Source organism: Pelophylax lessonae, assembly GCF_965119305.1.
Source record: "Pelophylax lessonae genome assembly, chromosome: 5".
In the NCBI taxonomy this organism is placed as follows: Eukaryota; Metazoa; Chordata; class Amphibia; order Anura; family Ranidae; genus Pelophylax; species Pelophylax lessonae.
In genome coordinates this window covers 541,328,278-541,345,362 of record NC_138772.1, presented here as the reverse complement: position 1 = coordinate 541,345,362, position 17,085 = coordinate 541,328,278, and the positions used below count along the sequence as shown (strand labels likewise).

The window sequence follows — 17,085 nt, the reverse complement described above, 5'->3', positions numbered from 1 at the left end:
TCAGCCATGATTTTCTTTACCTGTCATATTGGTATCAGAATCAATGAATGCAAATGTCAGATTGGAGCCAAGGCTCAGTGGGGAGAACTGGGGTACCAATGTTTAAACCACTACAGCAACGGAAAGTTTTACCCCATTAACCGGTTCCGGACCGCCCACCGCATATTTACTGCGGCACGCTGGCCCTCCTGCGCGAAACAATGTAGACCTACGTTGGTCGCGCGCCTGCAGCTAAGGGGTGAGCGCGCGCCGCCACGCTCCCGCCCCCACTCGGCAGCGGGGACTCCAATGCACGGGGCAGGCAGCTCCGATTGCCGCCTGCCACTCGTGATCGCTCCCCGCTGAGAGAGAACGGTCAGCTGTTGTAAACACAGGAACCCGCTCCCAGGCAAATTGCCGTAGGTGTACGTCGCTCGCATACTCGAGGCTAGGGGACGAGCGTGTGCCGCCGGCTGGTCAGCAGGGAAGCCGATGCATGGGTAAGGTGGTTCCGATTGCCACCCACGATCGTTCCCCGCTGAGAGAGAACGGTCAGCTGTTACATAGTTAGTGAGGTTGAAAAAAGACATAAGTCCATCCAGTTCAACCTATGATGTGTTGTAAACACAGCTGACCGTTCTTCTCTCTGGAATGATCACAGAGCGCCTGTGATAGTTCTATATAGGATCACAAGTCTCTATGGTCATTTCACAAGCCCTGCCCCCATACAGTTAGAACCACTCCCCTAGGCTCACATTTAAACCCTTGATCACCCAGTGTTAACCCCTTCCCTGCCAGTGTCGTTACTACAATAAAAGTGCATATTTTTAGCACTGATTACTGTAGTAATGTCACTGGTCCCCCCAAAAGTGTCAAAAATGTCAGTTAGGGGTCCGATCTGTCCGCCACAATGTCACCGTCCCGCTAATAATCGCAGATCGCCGCTATTACTAGTAAAAAAAAAAAACAATAAAAATGACATATATCTTTCCTGTAGTTAGTAGACGTGATAACTTTTGCGCAAACCAATCAAAATACGCTTATTGCGATTTTTTTTATTTATTTATTTTACCAAAATAATGTAGCAGAAAACAAATTGGCCTAAAATGTTAAAAAATTTTGATTTTTAATTTTTTTTTTTTTGAGAATGTCATATAGCAAAATGTGAAAAATATTGTTTTTTTTTCTTTTGTTTTTTTTTTCCAGAATTGTTGCTCTTTTTTTGTTTATAGCACAAAAAATAAAAATCGCAAAGGTGATCAAATACCACCAAAAGAAAGCTTTATTTGTGGGGAAAAGGACATACATTTTATTTTGGTACAGTGCCGAACTGTAAAATATGGCCTGGTCATTAAGGGGGAAAATATTCCGGTCCAGAAGTGGTTAATGACCAGGACATTTTTTGCGATTCGGCACTGCATTGCTTTAACTGACAAATCTGCATAGCTGTACCCAAATACAATTGATGTCCTTTTTTCCCCCACAAATAGAGCTTTCTTTTTTGATTACCTCTGCGTTTTTTTTTCGTTTTTGCGCTATAAACCAAAAAAGCGTAAATTTTGGAAAGCCACCAATATTTTCTACTTTTGGCTATAAAACATTCCCAATAAACAAATTTAAAAAGTCTAATTTTTTTATCAGTTTAGGCCAATTTGTATTCTGCTACATATTTTTGGTAAAAAAAAAAACCCAAAAAGCGTATAATTGGTTTGTGCAAAAGTTATAGCGTTTAAAAACTACGGGATAGATTTAAGGCTTGCTTGCTCAGCACACCTGCCATTCACAGAACACCTTGTATTTTATTTTTTTTATGAACATTAAACATATGGATATAATGGCAGCGATCTGCGTTTTTTTTTTGTTTTTTTTTTTGCGGGACTGCGACATTGCAGTGGACAGATCGGACCACTACCTGACATTTTTGACACTTTTGGGGGGACCAGTGACATTACTACTCAGTGCTAAAAATATGCAGTTACTGTAATAATGACACTGGCAGGGAAGGGGTTAACCCTATAGGTGATCAAAGGGTTAAATGTATGCCTCATGCTTACTGACGTGTGTGGGGGGGGGGGAGCGGTTACTGTGACACAGAGAGAGATTGCAGGTTCAGCTTTGCTGAATCCTGTAATCTCTCCCTGTCTGTCACTGAGAAGATCCGCCTGCTTTGTTTACATAAGCAGACGGGTCTTCTCACGCTTTCCCCGACGATCGGGGAAGGGAGGCGGCGATCGCCGTCTCTCCTCCTCCGGTCCGACTCTCGCTGTGTCTAAACACAGCAGGAGTTGGCCTCCGGCGGCACGCGCACGCTGCCGAGACCACTAGGAGTCCAGCGATGTCGCTGGACCCGGGGGAGCCGCAGTAGGATTACTGTGAGTGGTCGGCTAGTGGTTAATATAAGAGTGCTTTGGATTACAAGCATGTTTCCGGAACTAATTATGCTCGCAATCCAAGGTTTTACTGTACTTTTATATAAATATATTCTGTATATTAGTTGCAAAATCAGATTTTTCTGTTTTTACTTGGCATGACGTCTCTTGTGCAGGGAATTAAACATTCATTTTCTATTTTTGCAGGTGTGTGTATGTGGGAAATCTTAATGTATGGAGTTAAGCCTTTCCAGGGAGTGAAAAACAATGATGTGATTGGTCGGATAGAGAACGGTGAGCGCTTACCAATGCCAACCAACTGCCCCCCAACACTCTACAGCCTTATGACCAAGTGCTGGGCATATGACCCCAGCCGGAGACCGCGGTTTACCGAACTGAAAGCACAACTGAGGTAAGGCCCCCCAGGCATGTTTTTTTTTCTTCTTTTTTGGAATAGACCTGTGACCAGAATATTACGGGTTGAGGACATTTTCCAATACTCACATCCCCATATTCCATCCAAACAGTTCCATGATTTTATTCTTATCTTCATATATTTAATGTCTCTATGTACTCCAGGTAAGGGTTTTTTCATAGTTACTTTGGTCCAGTGTGGACCAATTTAAATATACATTTCTCTTACGTCCTCTGGCAGTCGCAGCCGATCCATTTAAGCCTTCACTATTGGGTAATGGCGCCCTCTGCAGGAGTAAGCTAGGCAGATAGAAATGTCACCTACTCCTACTGCCTCCTACTCCTAAGCTAGGCAGCATAAAACTGGGGACCAGTTGTGACTGGATCAGGATAATGGCTGGGGACGGCCCCCTAGAGGTGTGTCTAAGTATAGAAAAGTTTTGTGTTAACATCTCTATCTGCCTAGCTTACTCCTGCAGAGGGGGGCGCCATTACCCTATAGTGAAGGCTTATATGGATCGGCGGCTACCGTCAGAGGACTCAGAGAAAATATTTTTACGGTAAGTCCTTACAAGAAAATTATATTATTCCATACCTGTGGGACCGCTGGGAAAGTGGAGTCACTGTATTAGTTATTGCTACTGCAAAGTCGGCTGCAGTCTTCTATGTCCTGTGCCCAAGTGGAGGCCCTTCTGTACAGTAAACACAGAGAAGGAATGTACTAAAACTGGAAAAATCAGAATCTGGTGCAGCTGTGCATGCTAGCCAATCAGCCTATAACTTCAGCTTGTTCAGTTTAGCTTTGACAATCAAACCTGGAAGCTGATTGGTTACAATGCAGAGCTGCACCAGAATTTTCACACTCCAGTTTTAGTAAATCACCACTAGAGACTTGCTTGCTCAGCACAGCTGCCATTCACAGAACACCTTGTATTATTATTATTTATTTATTTATTTATTTTTTTATGAACATTAAACATATGGATATAAGAATGAAATCATGGACCTGTTCCTTTCAGAGATTCCTCCAGTTTACAAGTACCTTTTGATAGTTACATTATCATGGAGTTAAAAGTAGGCAGTGAGGAAGCCATTTATTGCAATTATTAAATGCAATCTAAACCAATGCAAGTGTGGATCGCTCTTCAGAGACCAAAGCCCTGAAAGCTGTACAGATGCTCTGTAAATGCTTGCCATAGACACTGCTCCTACACAGGCTGAAGCCTCTACATACACCCCCAAAGACTCCCTACAAGCTCAAAGCATAATGAATAGAGAGTATAAAACAAGTGAAAACTACTTTCCCACCTTATAACATGAAATGAGCCAGTAAAATGGGTTTAAGCTGCACTGAGCAGGTCTGGCGTGACAGGAAGTTTAATGATTCTGTGTTTCCATCTGCTACTTTTTCAAACCGGAGGCTTCATTTCATTCACACATTGTCATTCAATCTGGGATATTTACATGTTGTTGCCATAGTGCGTGAGCCTAAACCTGTGGGAATACACGAGGAAGGTCAGAAAGTGTTTGTTGGGGGGGGGGGAATAAACATAAGTAATTTTAACAGTTTTTGATTCCTATAAAAAAATTACATTTCAGCCCTCCTTTCTTACGTAATCACTTAAAGGGGTTGTAAATGTTCAGATTTATTTTTATTTTTTTTAAAATAAAAATAACAAACATGTTATTTACCTGCTCTTTGCAAGAGTTTTGCGCAGTGCAGCCCCGAACCTCCTCTTCTGGGGTGTCCCGTTGGTGCACCTGGCTCTTCTCCATCGCTTTAAATGAAGGGCACCCGTCCGGGCGAGCTCCCAAGTCCCTTGACAGCGGCACCGCCTGTGTAACTGGATTTGATTGACAGCAGCGGGAGCCAATAGCTCCTGCTGCTGTCAATCTATCCAATGAGGACAGAGACATCGGCTAGAGCCGCTGGGCCCGTGCACTTTGCTAAAAACTGATGGGCTCAGGTAAGAAAAAGGGGGGGGGTCTCTGGGGGCAGCTGCAACAAAGAATGTTTTTTACCTTAATGCATTGAATTCATTAAGGTGAAAACCATGAGACTTTGCAATCCCTTTAATAGTTTGTATTTTTGTTTTTTTAATTAGAATTGTTGTTGTTAGTCACTTTATCTGGACTTGTTCTATAATTTTGAAGACATTACATAACCTATCCAAGCCACTACTTCAGTTCTAATGAGTGATAGGAAGATACTTCCCCTATTAAATTGACACAAATAGCACAGACACCCAAATCCCCAACCTCCATGGAATATGTAGTTGTTGTGGATCCCCACCTTTCTAGTAACCTAATCCCATCCTTGGTTTAGGACAGGGATCCTCAAACTACGGCTCTCCAGCTGTTGCGGAACTACACATCCCATGAGGCATTGTAAAACCCTGACATTTTACAGACATGACTAGGCATGATGGGAATTGTAGTTCCTGAACAACTGGAGGGCCATAGTTTGAGGACCCCTGGTTTAGGAAGTCTGCTTAGGTGTCAGTGGTTCTAAAGGCAGAACTTTTTTTATCTTCATGCATTCTATAGGATAAAAATCCTTCAGTGTGCAGCAGCCCCCCCCCCCCCCAATCCTTACCTGAGCCCCATCTCGTTCCAGAGATGTTGCACGAGAACATTCGGCTGTCTGGGACTCTGCCTCCTAATTGGCTGAGGCACAGCAGCAGGCACCATTGGCTTCTGCTGCTGTCAGTCAGTAAGCCAATAAGGAAGGAGAGGGCACGGAGACGGGCCTTGGCTCCGTGTCTTAATGGACATACAGAGCAGCGGCACGGCTCAAGTGCCCCCATAGCAAGCTGCTTGATGTTGGGGCATTTGGCAGCAGGGAGGAGTGCCGGTGAGGGACCCGAGAAGAGGAGTATCCGGGCTGCCCTGTACAAAACCACTATACAGATCAGGTGAAAATAAAGACTTTAATATCACTTTAATGCTTCTTCTTTGCACGTGGCTGAAGGTGTTGGAGCAGTAGTAAAGTCTGCTTTTTATCTTATACTTAAAGGTAGGCCTATAATGAGGCTTACCTGTAGGTGCAGTCAATACTTGCTTTAGTAGCAGCTGGTGATGTCACGCCGCCTGCGAATAGGGAAGGTAAACAGGGTGAAGTTGGAATCCCTGTTAGCGATGAGAGCAAGCCACTGGAGGGATCCATTTTTAGGTAGGTCTGTCATGACATGAGCATACAGGGGGGTCCCAGTTTTTGTTTTCTTTAGACTGTTTACTACCGTTTAATTGTCAAATCTCAAGGGTAGAAATATTATCAACATATGTGGAAGATAGGTAATGTCCAAGGCCCCCCCCCCCCCCCCCATTGTTTTAGGCATGATTGTCCAGTTTACGTAGATGGCCTCTCTTAACACCTTTTACGAATCATGTTATGTTTTGGGACCTGAGATGTGCAGGAAAGCCACATAGACACCAGTTCTTATAGCAGATTTACTGTGACTATGATCCACTCATGTCCCTTTTTTTCCCCCTCTTTTTATCCCCCTTTTATTGGAGTTTGGAGATCCTTATTGTCTGTACGAGATACTCAAAAGAAATCTGCTGTCACTTAGATCTAGATGACTGGATTATTTGTAGTTTAAAATTATATGGGAGCATTCAGGATCCTCCCACTAGCCATTAGACTACTGATATTGGAGATCTAGATGGGGATCAATGGGACATAGCCCTGAAGTCTCTTCCAGTTGTGTTGGTATCTGCTTCCCATAAACTCTTGCAACTATTTATCCTGCACAGAACTTATCGTACGCCTATTAAACTATTTGATAGGGGCTGGAGGGACTCTTCTTTATGCCCGAAATGTACAGTCCACAGAGGGGACTTTATACACATGATATGGCATTGCCTGAAACTTACACAATATTGGGCAGAGGTTATGCAGGTTATGCAGACTATTTCTGATCTAGCCCAAACACCTATACATCTCACCCCAATGGTGTGTCTGTTGGATGCGATCGATGCTGCAGTGTATCCAAAAGGTATTTACGTCATGGTAACCAGATTATTATACCTTGCTTGGAAGTTAATTGCCCGAATTTTGGCTGGCATCTACCGTGCCTACTAGGGCCCAGTGGGTTGCCTATGTTAACTCTATCCTCTTTAGAGAACAATTGGCCTATCGTCCTCGTAATGCAGTCAAAAAACGCAACCTTGTCTGGTAAAGCTGGCTAGATAACCCTAGCCTTGCCCCTCCACAGCTAGTGATGGATAGATTGTTATGAATTTAAACCCACCAAAAGTTTTAGTGATGTTTGCCTGGGCTTGGGACTTTTCTTATGTTCTAAATATCGGCGTAGCTAAGTTGACATTTTGAGCAGAAGTCCCTTAACAAGCTCGGGTGGTTTGATTCATTTTTCTTTCTTGTTCCTTTTTGTTTTCTGTTCTTGAAAAAAAAAAAAAAACTTTATACATGTCAACTTAGCTATAAAGAATATGTTCAATGCTTGTAGTTTTTCTCCATAGCTGAGATCCTCCAGTCCCTTTATTAGCTTTGTTGCCCTTCTCTGGACTCTCTCCAGTTCCAGCACATCCTTTTTGAGGACTGGTGCCCAGAACTGGACGGCAATTATCTCTGGAATGAATTCCCTTTTTAATACATGCCAATATTCCGTTGGCCTTGCTTGCAGCAGCTTGGCATTGCATCCTTTTCTATCCTAGATTCACCCAGAGGTTCTCCCCCTAGCGGGTAGCTTGCAATTGTATTTTTAGCACCAAAGGCATTACTTTGCATTTTTCAACATTAAACCTCATTTACCATGTAGCTGCCCAACCCATTATTTTGTTCAGGTCTTCGTGTAAGGTTTCCACATTCTGCGCAGAAGTTATTGACCTGCTTAACTTTGTATCATCCGCAAATATTGAGATTGAGCTGTTTATCCCATCCTCTATATCGTTTATGAATAGGTTAAACAGATTCCAGGTAACCCTAGGTCCGTATGTAAGTGGGGTTTCAGGACAGATCATTGGGGGACCCCACTTACCACACTAGCCCATTCCGAGTATTTACTATTTATCACCACCCTCTGGACCCGCCCCTGTTGCCAGTTTTTAATCCAGGTCCTCACCCTATGGTCCATGCTAACAGACCTCAGTTTGTAAAGTAAACGTTTGTGGGGAACTGTATCAAATGCTTTTGCAAAATCCAAATACACCACGTCCACAGGAGGTCATGGGTGGGCATCCCTGGTGGCTCTAGTGGCATCCCCTCCCCCCAGGGCTGCACTGGTAATCAATCATCTGATTACCAGCACAGACCCCCCCTGTGATCAGTGAGTAATTAGAAATACTCACTGATCACCCCGGCTGCAGAATCGATCCTCTCCTTCTCCTCACACTGACAGGATCTGTCAGGAGGAGAAGAGATCAAAGCCGTTACAACAGCTGTATTGACATTACATGACGGCTGTGATTGGTCACAGCCGTCATGTGATCAGGAGGGCCAATCACAGGGCCCTCCTGCCGAGTCTTGTTGCTCTGTGTCCTAGGGACACAAGCACATCGAGATCGCGCCGCTGCGCGTGCCCGCGGCGGCGCGATCTCTCTCCTTCTGAAGGACGTTCCGGAATGTCCATTCAGAAGGACGAGACTCCCACCCGGCCGTATATGTACTATGGCCCGGGTGGGAGGTGGTTAAGGATCCTCGGGTGTTATTAACCTTACTGTATTGGTTACTATATGCTCCTGTTTCCTTTGTGTAAACTGAGGAGAAGAATGCATTTAAAAATTCCCTTCTTCATCCTTTCCGGGGCCAATATGCTCTGGCTTTACTTTCTTATCTTACTAATAATATATTTAAAAAATGTCTTGATTTTTTTTTTTTACTCTCCTCTATGTGCCTTTCGTGTGTTTATTTTAGCTGATCTGATTGCACTCTTACATTTCATATTGCATTCCTTGTATTGTTGGGAATGCTGACAATGACCCCTTAGCCTTATATTTTTTTAAGGCTTTCTCTTTTTATATGCATTTTTACGTTAGAGTTTAGCCACCCAGGATTCATTTTAGCTCTTTTAACCTTTTTTACATTGGAATGCACTGGCCAATACCATTTGGTATGCTCCTAAAGCACTCCCATTGTTCCTCTGTGTTCTTTGTTCCTCGGATTCCATCCCATTTAACATCGTCTAGCAAAGTGCGCAGTTTAGGAAAGTTGGCTCTTTTGAAGTTCAGTGTACTTGTATTACCCTTGTGCTTCTTTATAATGAATCTAATGTAATCTAATCAAATATAATCTAAATTACTTTCTTATCATAGTTATTCAGTCAGGATTAGAGATGATCAGAGTGATTTTGGCTAACTTGAATTCAGCCAATTTTGATCTGCGGACTGCTTTAGGAAGAATTTGTTGAAAGAACTGTACAAATCTGATATTATAGTTATTGGGCGATTGCATCCTCAGAAATCTCAGTGGTTATCTGGGGATATATATGTGATATATTCATTATTGTTTGTAATGTGCTACATCATGGGTATTGGGAATAATGCAGAGGCCCTTACATTTTTCTTAACTATATACTCCTTCTATCTGAGCTCAGTGGAGATGATTAGAGATGTTTATTTTGTTGTTTACCTCGAGCCGGGTAATGCCCAGAGGCTCTCTGTTGTACCAACTAATTTTTAAAACCGTAAAAAGAATTTTCAAAAAAAGAAAAAACTATACAACATAGCCAAGCAATGACCATGCCAGTTTACAGTGGGGTTAAAATCAACATTAACACTAAGGGGCTATTCACTCTTAAATTTTATTTTGTATGTTCCTGTGCACTGTGTTAAAAGGAAAGTGCAGGAATCAAAAAAATAAACATACTTGCCTAGATGGCTGCAGAATGGATCCAGTGCTGCAGCTGTCTCCTGCCAGCTCAATACCAAGAACTGAGCGATCAAAGACCACTTACTGATCAGTTCTTAGGTCTGCTCTGTGCTCTGCCCCTCCAGCGCTTAGTAGAGCGGCAGTCTGTGGAGGGGGATGTAGTGGCTGGCGGAGACTCCCGGCGGCCTGCTGAGAGGCTGAGTTGGCTGTCAGTCAGGCATCTTGGCGGATCCCGACAGTATTGTAGCGTCTTAGCTGCTACATCAGTGCAGCAAGAGCAGAGAACAGACTTGTGGAACCACAGGTACCAGCAGACCTACAGCAACAAAAGCCTTCATCCTGGAGATCTCTACCCCTTTACCAGGAAGCCCTCGTATATTATTGTGGATTCAGCTAACAGCGTGGCATACAAGAATTTCACCAATTTGTTTGTACAGCCCCTGGTTTGCCTGCTTTCACCTACTGCATATCCAAAGGCTTTGCAAGATTTACACACCTCTGGACACCAACAAGGATACTTTGTGTATACGGAGGAAATACTACTACTAAGGAGTTGGGCTTGTCGCTCTCCTATCCCTGTGGATATTGGTTTTGCCGGTCTATGGATACTTCTATGCCTTTTTGATGTGGATATAGGGTAAGAGGCAGTGTGTTCAGTGTTGTTGGTGGTTTCATCTGCACTTCTGCCTGACTGATCGGACTGTGTGTACATCAATTTAAAACTATACTTAAGAGACTTGTGGACTCTGATTAGTTTTAGCGCTGCACCTTCTTTTATTGTATTGCAGGGCTCCCTGCAGAGCTTGAACCGGCTCTGTGACATCAGCCGACAGCGAGCTAAAGCTGAATCTGTGTCACAGGAGTGCAGAACTAAGTGCACTACTGGGACCCACAGGAGAAGTATGGTCAAAAGAGCTTTGACCATACTTCTGCTTTTAAGGTAACCATAATTTTGGGTGGGCTGTCCATGCATCTGTGTTCGTGAAAAAATGCATCTGCACTATTTTTGGCTTTGTAATGTATTATAGTGCAGGTGCTTTTTGACTTCTGGTATTTGTGCATTGGGTTTCCATGCATAAAGAATGACCACAACGTACGTGTGCATTGCAGTAGTGTGCAATAAAATCCATGGCAGTACATGTATGCACACGCTAACTCAAGCTGATGTGTGTTGGTGAACACGCACAGATGGATGCACAGCCCTTGACTCTCCATACTGGTCCGCAAACTGTTTTGTTTGCACAAGCAGATCTTTTGGCATGGACATGCACTTGATCTTCCTGACATAGGGCAACCTTAGCAGTATTCACCTAATGATGATAGTGGTACACCAAAATGTTATTGTACCTCTAAGGCTCCTTTCACACAGTCCGCCTCCGTAGGCGGACTCCGTGCTGCTCAGCGGGGGATCAATACATTGATCCCCGCTGAGCAGGAAGGTGACAGCTCCTGTGTACGGAGAGGGAGGTGTCAGAGCCCCGCTGCTCTCTATGGGGGAATCGGATGAGAGCGGACCGCCTGTCCACTCTCATCCTATCCCATCCCCTGGACGGATGGAAAATAGGGTTTCCATCCTTCCGGATTTCACGGACAGGATCGGATGCGGATAGCAACAGGTGTCAGCTCCTTACTTTGGGATGCGGGCATGAGGTAGGAGTGTGTTGTACTTGTAAAGAAGAACAGCACATGGACTATAGAGCAGAGCTAGGGATCTATGTAATTTTTAATTTCAAATAATTTAAAAGCAAATTTAGGACACAGAGTCATCTCATGTAATTGAAGAAGATACAGAACCCATGATTCTGATTTGCTTGAAGAATGTTTCTAGTATGCCGGATTCTCTATAACATTTTATCCCCGTGATCAATGTGCACCCTGTGCTCAGGCCATGAGTTTTGGTAGCATCCAGTGTCCGATTTTATCAATGAATCCTCTGTGACAGAGGCTCTTCTCATCCTCAGCCTCAGATGGACGTCTTGTCTGACGATTCACTTGTCTGTTTTTGATCTTTCAATTACCGCGTTTGTCTGAGTTCTTGGAAAAAAATAGCTCAAAAACATTCCATGCTGGTTTTACAAATTATGCAGACATTTCATCTGCAGATTTGAGTTTGGTTCTTTTTCGGTTTCTGAAATAGTTCTCCATACAAGAAGTAACAACTGAACTGCTATTACCATACACGTAACCTTAAAGCGGAGTTCCGGCCACAAAATCGTCACATTAGATTTTGTGGCATCCGCTTCCTTATTGTCACCTGTAACATAATTGGATATTCCCGTATTTTTTTTTTTTTTACTTACCTTGTTTCTGTACAAAATATGCTCACTTTTCCTTCTACTTCCTCCCTCCTCGGCCTCGGCCCGCGCCGTCACTTCGCGTCCTGGGAGCTCTTATTCATCACTCCCAGGATGCAATGGGCAGTGACGTAGGCGGCCGGCCGCTCCTCTTATTGCGTTATTTCCATACAGGAAATGATGCGATGATAGGCGGAGCCCAGCGTGGACGGCGCCATATTGACGGTGGGAAATGGCTTTATAGGGGCGGCAACTTCCTCCACGCTGCCGTCCCTATGGAAACAAATACTATGCAGATCGCATAGTACTGAGCATGCGCGAGAATTCGCGCTGCATTCACCAGCCTCCTCCCTCTACAACAAGGAAGCAGGGCAGACATTTACATACTGCGGCTTCAGGAAGCCCAGACAAAGATGACGGCGCTCTGCAAACATTATATAAAGTAAGATTTTATGATTGCAAATCGGTTATTACACTGTATATCACCAGATTAGCTGATGTGTGAAGGGAGGTGGATCACTGTTTGGGAAGTATTTAAAAAAAAAAAACGATTCTGTGACCGGAACTCCGGTTTAAAGAAAAACTGTCAGCGCATGTTTGTATTCCTCTATTATTGACTGAATCCTATATTCTGTGTGTTTAAAGTGTTAATGCATCATAATGTCTTAAAAATCCACATTCACATAATCATCATATTAAAAATGAATAGAAATCCTACACAAAAGTGCTAAGTGCAATGTTTTCTGTGCAATCAAAAGAAAAAATGCTGGTGCAAAAATAAATATCAAAAATCTTGGTGCAAGGCTATTAAAACCCAATATAAAAAAGATTTTTTTTTATTTTAAAAAAATTCATATAAAAAGCCATTATTTCATCAATAAACTCATTTAGTGATAAAAAGGAAAAAAAACAAGAAATTTAATCCTAAAAAAGTCTAATAATAAAGTCCCAAGTGATATACAAAGTGCCAAAATTGCAAAAAAGGAGATATATCTGTAGCACTACTCCCTTGGGAGCTGCTTGAAGCGGATTCCTCTGGGTTACCCATAGCAACAACTTAAAATTTCTTAGTGCTTTAAGTATTTGGCTCAGTCAGGAAACAGTCCAGGGGATTTGGTTTTTGTTTTTATTTTAGAACTTGGAATGGGAGAAGGGATGAGTGGGATACTCCAACTGGATGAACTATGCACAACTTGAGGACTTCTAGCTATGTTGAGTGCGACTAGGCCGATGCTTCACCTTGCCACTAAACTGAAGTACTTGATAAGCGAACTGTATAGTGATATACTCTTCAGGGCCCCGCTTGGTACCCCCATTTACCCTTAATTTTCAGGGTTATACTTGGCACCCCCTTTACTCTTGCTAACTGTGTGAGCTGACCTTCTATCCTCTGACTTCTCTGGAGTGGTCCCCCTTCCTGGGCAGACCCCTTGTCAAGCCCCCTGGTACTCACGGACACTGTTTTTCCCAGATGACTCTGCCAGCAGCTTTTCAGGATCCTTCAGGCTCGGCTCCACACCTGGCTCACCAGGCCGACTGCCTGTGACCACCTTCCTCAGACAGCAAGAGGAGAGACAGCCTTCACCCTCCTCCTGGGACTCTGCTTCCTGCCAAAGACGCCCTGTCACATCTGCCCTTGGCTTTTATGGTCAATCCCAGGATGCACTGCCGTGGTGCCCTCCCACTGGGACTGCCACAAAAGATTGTTTGCCACTGGCCAGGTTTCCTCCACTGTCCAACAGATTCCCCTATTGGATACAGTGGGGACACTCCCTCAGACCAAGTGACTCACACCTGGACACATGTAACAGGCATAAATAACAGATCAGGCTCCCCTGATAAGCAGATCGAGCATAACAATGCTTTTAACCTAGCACCTATCTAGGAGGGTGCTACATATCTATCCAGAGGCATAACTAGAACCTTCAGGGCCCTGATGCAAGAAACCATGAAGGGCCCCCCAGACCCCTGGCCGGGGCCCTTACCTTCAAGCCCAGGGCTCTTCCCATTAATCCTGGGGCTCTTTACACTCGTTGCATGGCCTTTTATTACGGATTCTTTCACAAGTTCTGCAGTGGGCCCCCTTCCTGCAATCTTGGGGCCTCCCCACAGTGGTGCAATGCCAGGGTCCGGTTGCAAGTGTGACCTTTGCGATCCTGGAAGTTCACCCACTGGTTTGCTACCGGGCCCCCTGGAGCATAGGGCCCGGTAGCGATTGCAACCCCTGTAGTTACGCCCCTGTATCTATCAAATGATATCATTATTTCTGTGACAACGTGTGCAAAACACCCAACGTGCCCCTTCCACCGTATCACCAAAATTGACTCACCAGATGGGAAGCTGGTCAAATTAGAAACCAGCAATTGGGCTTTAGATAGTATATATAATTTCCAGCAGGTTGGTCATAGATCCGAAAGTTGATCTTCCCAAACTGTCCATTGACGTTTATTCTCAGGGATAGGCAAGGTCAAGATTTTAAAAACAAAAGGAAGAATCCCAATATTGTAATTCCGTTAAAATCTCCACTTGTTTATTAAAACATGTATAATACACTCACATTTCTTATGCCCCATACACACGTGCAGATTATCTGCAGACTTACCTTTTCTATGTAGTGCAAGGGCCTGCCGGATTGCATACAAATTGAAAGTGTTTAGGTTTGACCTCATATTATATGGTTTTGGTAAGTCTGCAGATAATCTGCACGTGTGTATGGGGCATAAGTGTCTACCGAACACTGAGGATTCTCACGTGTTTGTCCCTCACTTCGGCTGCATCTCTTTCTTAAAGAAACTTTGACACCAACTTAAAAAAAGATGTACAGAAAAATCAAGAATTTAAATGCTTACTTGTACAGTTCTTCCTTTGCAATACAGTAAACCCCCGCTCCATCGCGGTTCAGTTTTTGCGGTCCCGGTAGATTGCGTTTTTTTTGTAATGTTATTTTACTATATAAATCATTAAAAATGAAATATTTTTGTGTTTTCCATAGCTCTTGCTATGTCTCTCAGTATCTTTTATGTGTTTAAATGAGTTTCTATTGTTTTAAAAGTGTTTAAAGACCTTAAAATGCTTTTACACGTACAGTGACAGTAAAAAAAACCATGCCTACAATGCATTTTAATAGGGTTTTTCTATTTTGCGGATTTTCACTTTTCGCGGCTGGGTCCGGAACGTAACCCCCGCAATGGAGGGGGGTTTACTGTAATTACTTTTTATTAACTTGCAATGTGCTTTTGAACATGCCAGCATAATCGTAGTACCCCAGGAGAGTCAATTCCTTAGCACAGCACCCTTCTTCCTTGCTTGTCCTAGCCCTCTCCTTCTCCAGTAGTGTCTAATTACTGTCTGCGCTGTCCCAGCTCCTTGGCATTTCACCTTAACCACTTCCCGACCACCCGCCGCCTTTTTACTGCGACAGGGTGGCTCTCCTGCGCAAACCGATGTAGACCTACGTCGGTCACGCGCAGGAAGCTAGGGGGCGAGCGTGTGCCGCCGGCGGTGTGCTCACGCCACCACTCGACAGCGGGGACTCCGATGCACGGGTCAGGTGGCTCCGATTGCCGCCTGACACCCGCGATTGTTCCCCGCTAATAGAGAAGGACAGTCAGCTGTTGTAAACACAGCCCTCCGTCCTTCTCCCTGGGATGATCACAGAGCACCTGTGATCCTTCTATATAGGATCACATGTCTCTATGGTCATTTCAGAAGCCACACCCCCCCACAGTTAGAATCACTACCCTAGGCTCACATTTAACCCCTTGATCACCCACTGTGTTAACTCCTTCCCTGCCAGTGTCATTATTACAGTAACAGTGCATATTTTTAGCATGGATTACTGTAGTAATGTCACTGGTCCCCCCAAAAGTGTAAAAATTGTCAGTCAGGGGTCCGATCTGTCCACCGCAATGTCGCAGTCCCGCAAAAAATCGCAGATCGCCGCCATTACTAGTAAAAAAAAAAAAACATTAAAAATTACATAAATCTTTCCCATAGTTAGTAGACGCAATAACTTTTGCACAAACTTTTGCAATTGCTTATTGCGATTTTTTTTTTACCAAACATAGTTAGCAGAAAACAAATTGGCCAAAAATTTTAAAAAATTTAGATTTTTACATTTTTTTGGGAGGAATTTCATATAATGAAATGTGAAAAATATTGTTATTTTTTCAAAATTGTCGCTCTTTTTTTGATTATAGCGCATGATCAAAAAATCGCACAGGTGATCAAATACCACCAAAAGAAAGCTCTATTTGTGGGGAAAAAAAGGACGTCAAAATCGTTTAGGTACAGCGTCGCACGACCGCGTAATTGTCCGTTAAAGTCACGCAGTGCCGAATCGCAAAATACCCCCTGGTCAGGAAAGGGGTAAAATCTTCCGGGGCTTAAGTGGTTAAAGTGGTTAATAATCTTTTATGTAGCAGCTTGGGGAGGAGAAAGGGGAATAAGATAGAGAAGCTGTTCCTAATCTTTTTAACACAGAGGATCCCTTTAAATAACTTTCCATTCTCAGGGAACCCCCTGCTAGGAGAAAAGGGGTGAGCATAACAGCTGCATGCGACTCTGCAACTGGTGGAGCTGAGACCAGAAAGTCCAGCGTCGGAGCACTGGAAAAATAGTGATAGCTAGGCTCCCAGTGTTAACAGAAAATGTAGTGTAAATTGTAAAACCGTAAGGGCCCTTTCACACAGGCGGACCGTTCAGATCCACCTGTCAGTGTTTTTGGCGGATCTGAACGGACGCCCCATGCATCTCTATGGGGCGTTGAATGTCAGCGGAGACATGTCCGCTGACATCTGATCTGTCAAATCTGGACGGATGGAAACCCTATTTTCCATCTGTCCAGCGGATCGGATGAGAATGAACAGACGGTCTGTTCCCATCCGATTCCCCCATAGAGATGTATGGGGACCTGACAGCTCTGTCTCCGCGCACAGCACGGAGACACAACTGTCATCCTCCTGCTCAGCGGGGGATCGGCGGATCGATCCCCCGCTGAGAAAAACAGAGTCCGTCTGACGGACTCCGTGTGTGAAAGGGCCCAAAAAGTGTAAATTCAACAGATAAGTCCACAAGGGGGCATGCCCCTCATTGGACTTAACCTATAGTAATCTAGCATATTACAAAGTAGCTGAATTCCTGGAGTTTAGCTTTAAATTGCCCCTTGCTGTCCTGCCCCCTCTCACTACCTATTTTTTTT

The 17,085-nt window shown here is 43.9% G+C and overlaps 1 protein-coding gene across 7 annotated transcripts in view; it reads left to right on the top strand.

The window, feature by feature from the left end:
* PTK2 (protein tyrosine kinase 2) overlaps positions 1-17,085 on the top strand; it is a gene marked incomplete at its 3' end in the record, with an annotated part of 628,214 nt that overhangs the window by 471,361 nt on the left and 139,768 nt on the right. For all 7 annotated transcript variants that reach the window (XM_082257401.1, XM_082257399.1, XM_082257400.1 and 4 more), the window contains one exon: positions 2,556-2,760. In XM_082257401.1, coding sequence (XP_082113527.1) covers positions 2,556-2,760 — 205 coding nt within the window. The remainder of the gene's footprint in view (positions 1-2,555; positions 2,761-17,085) is intronic.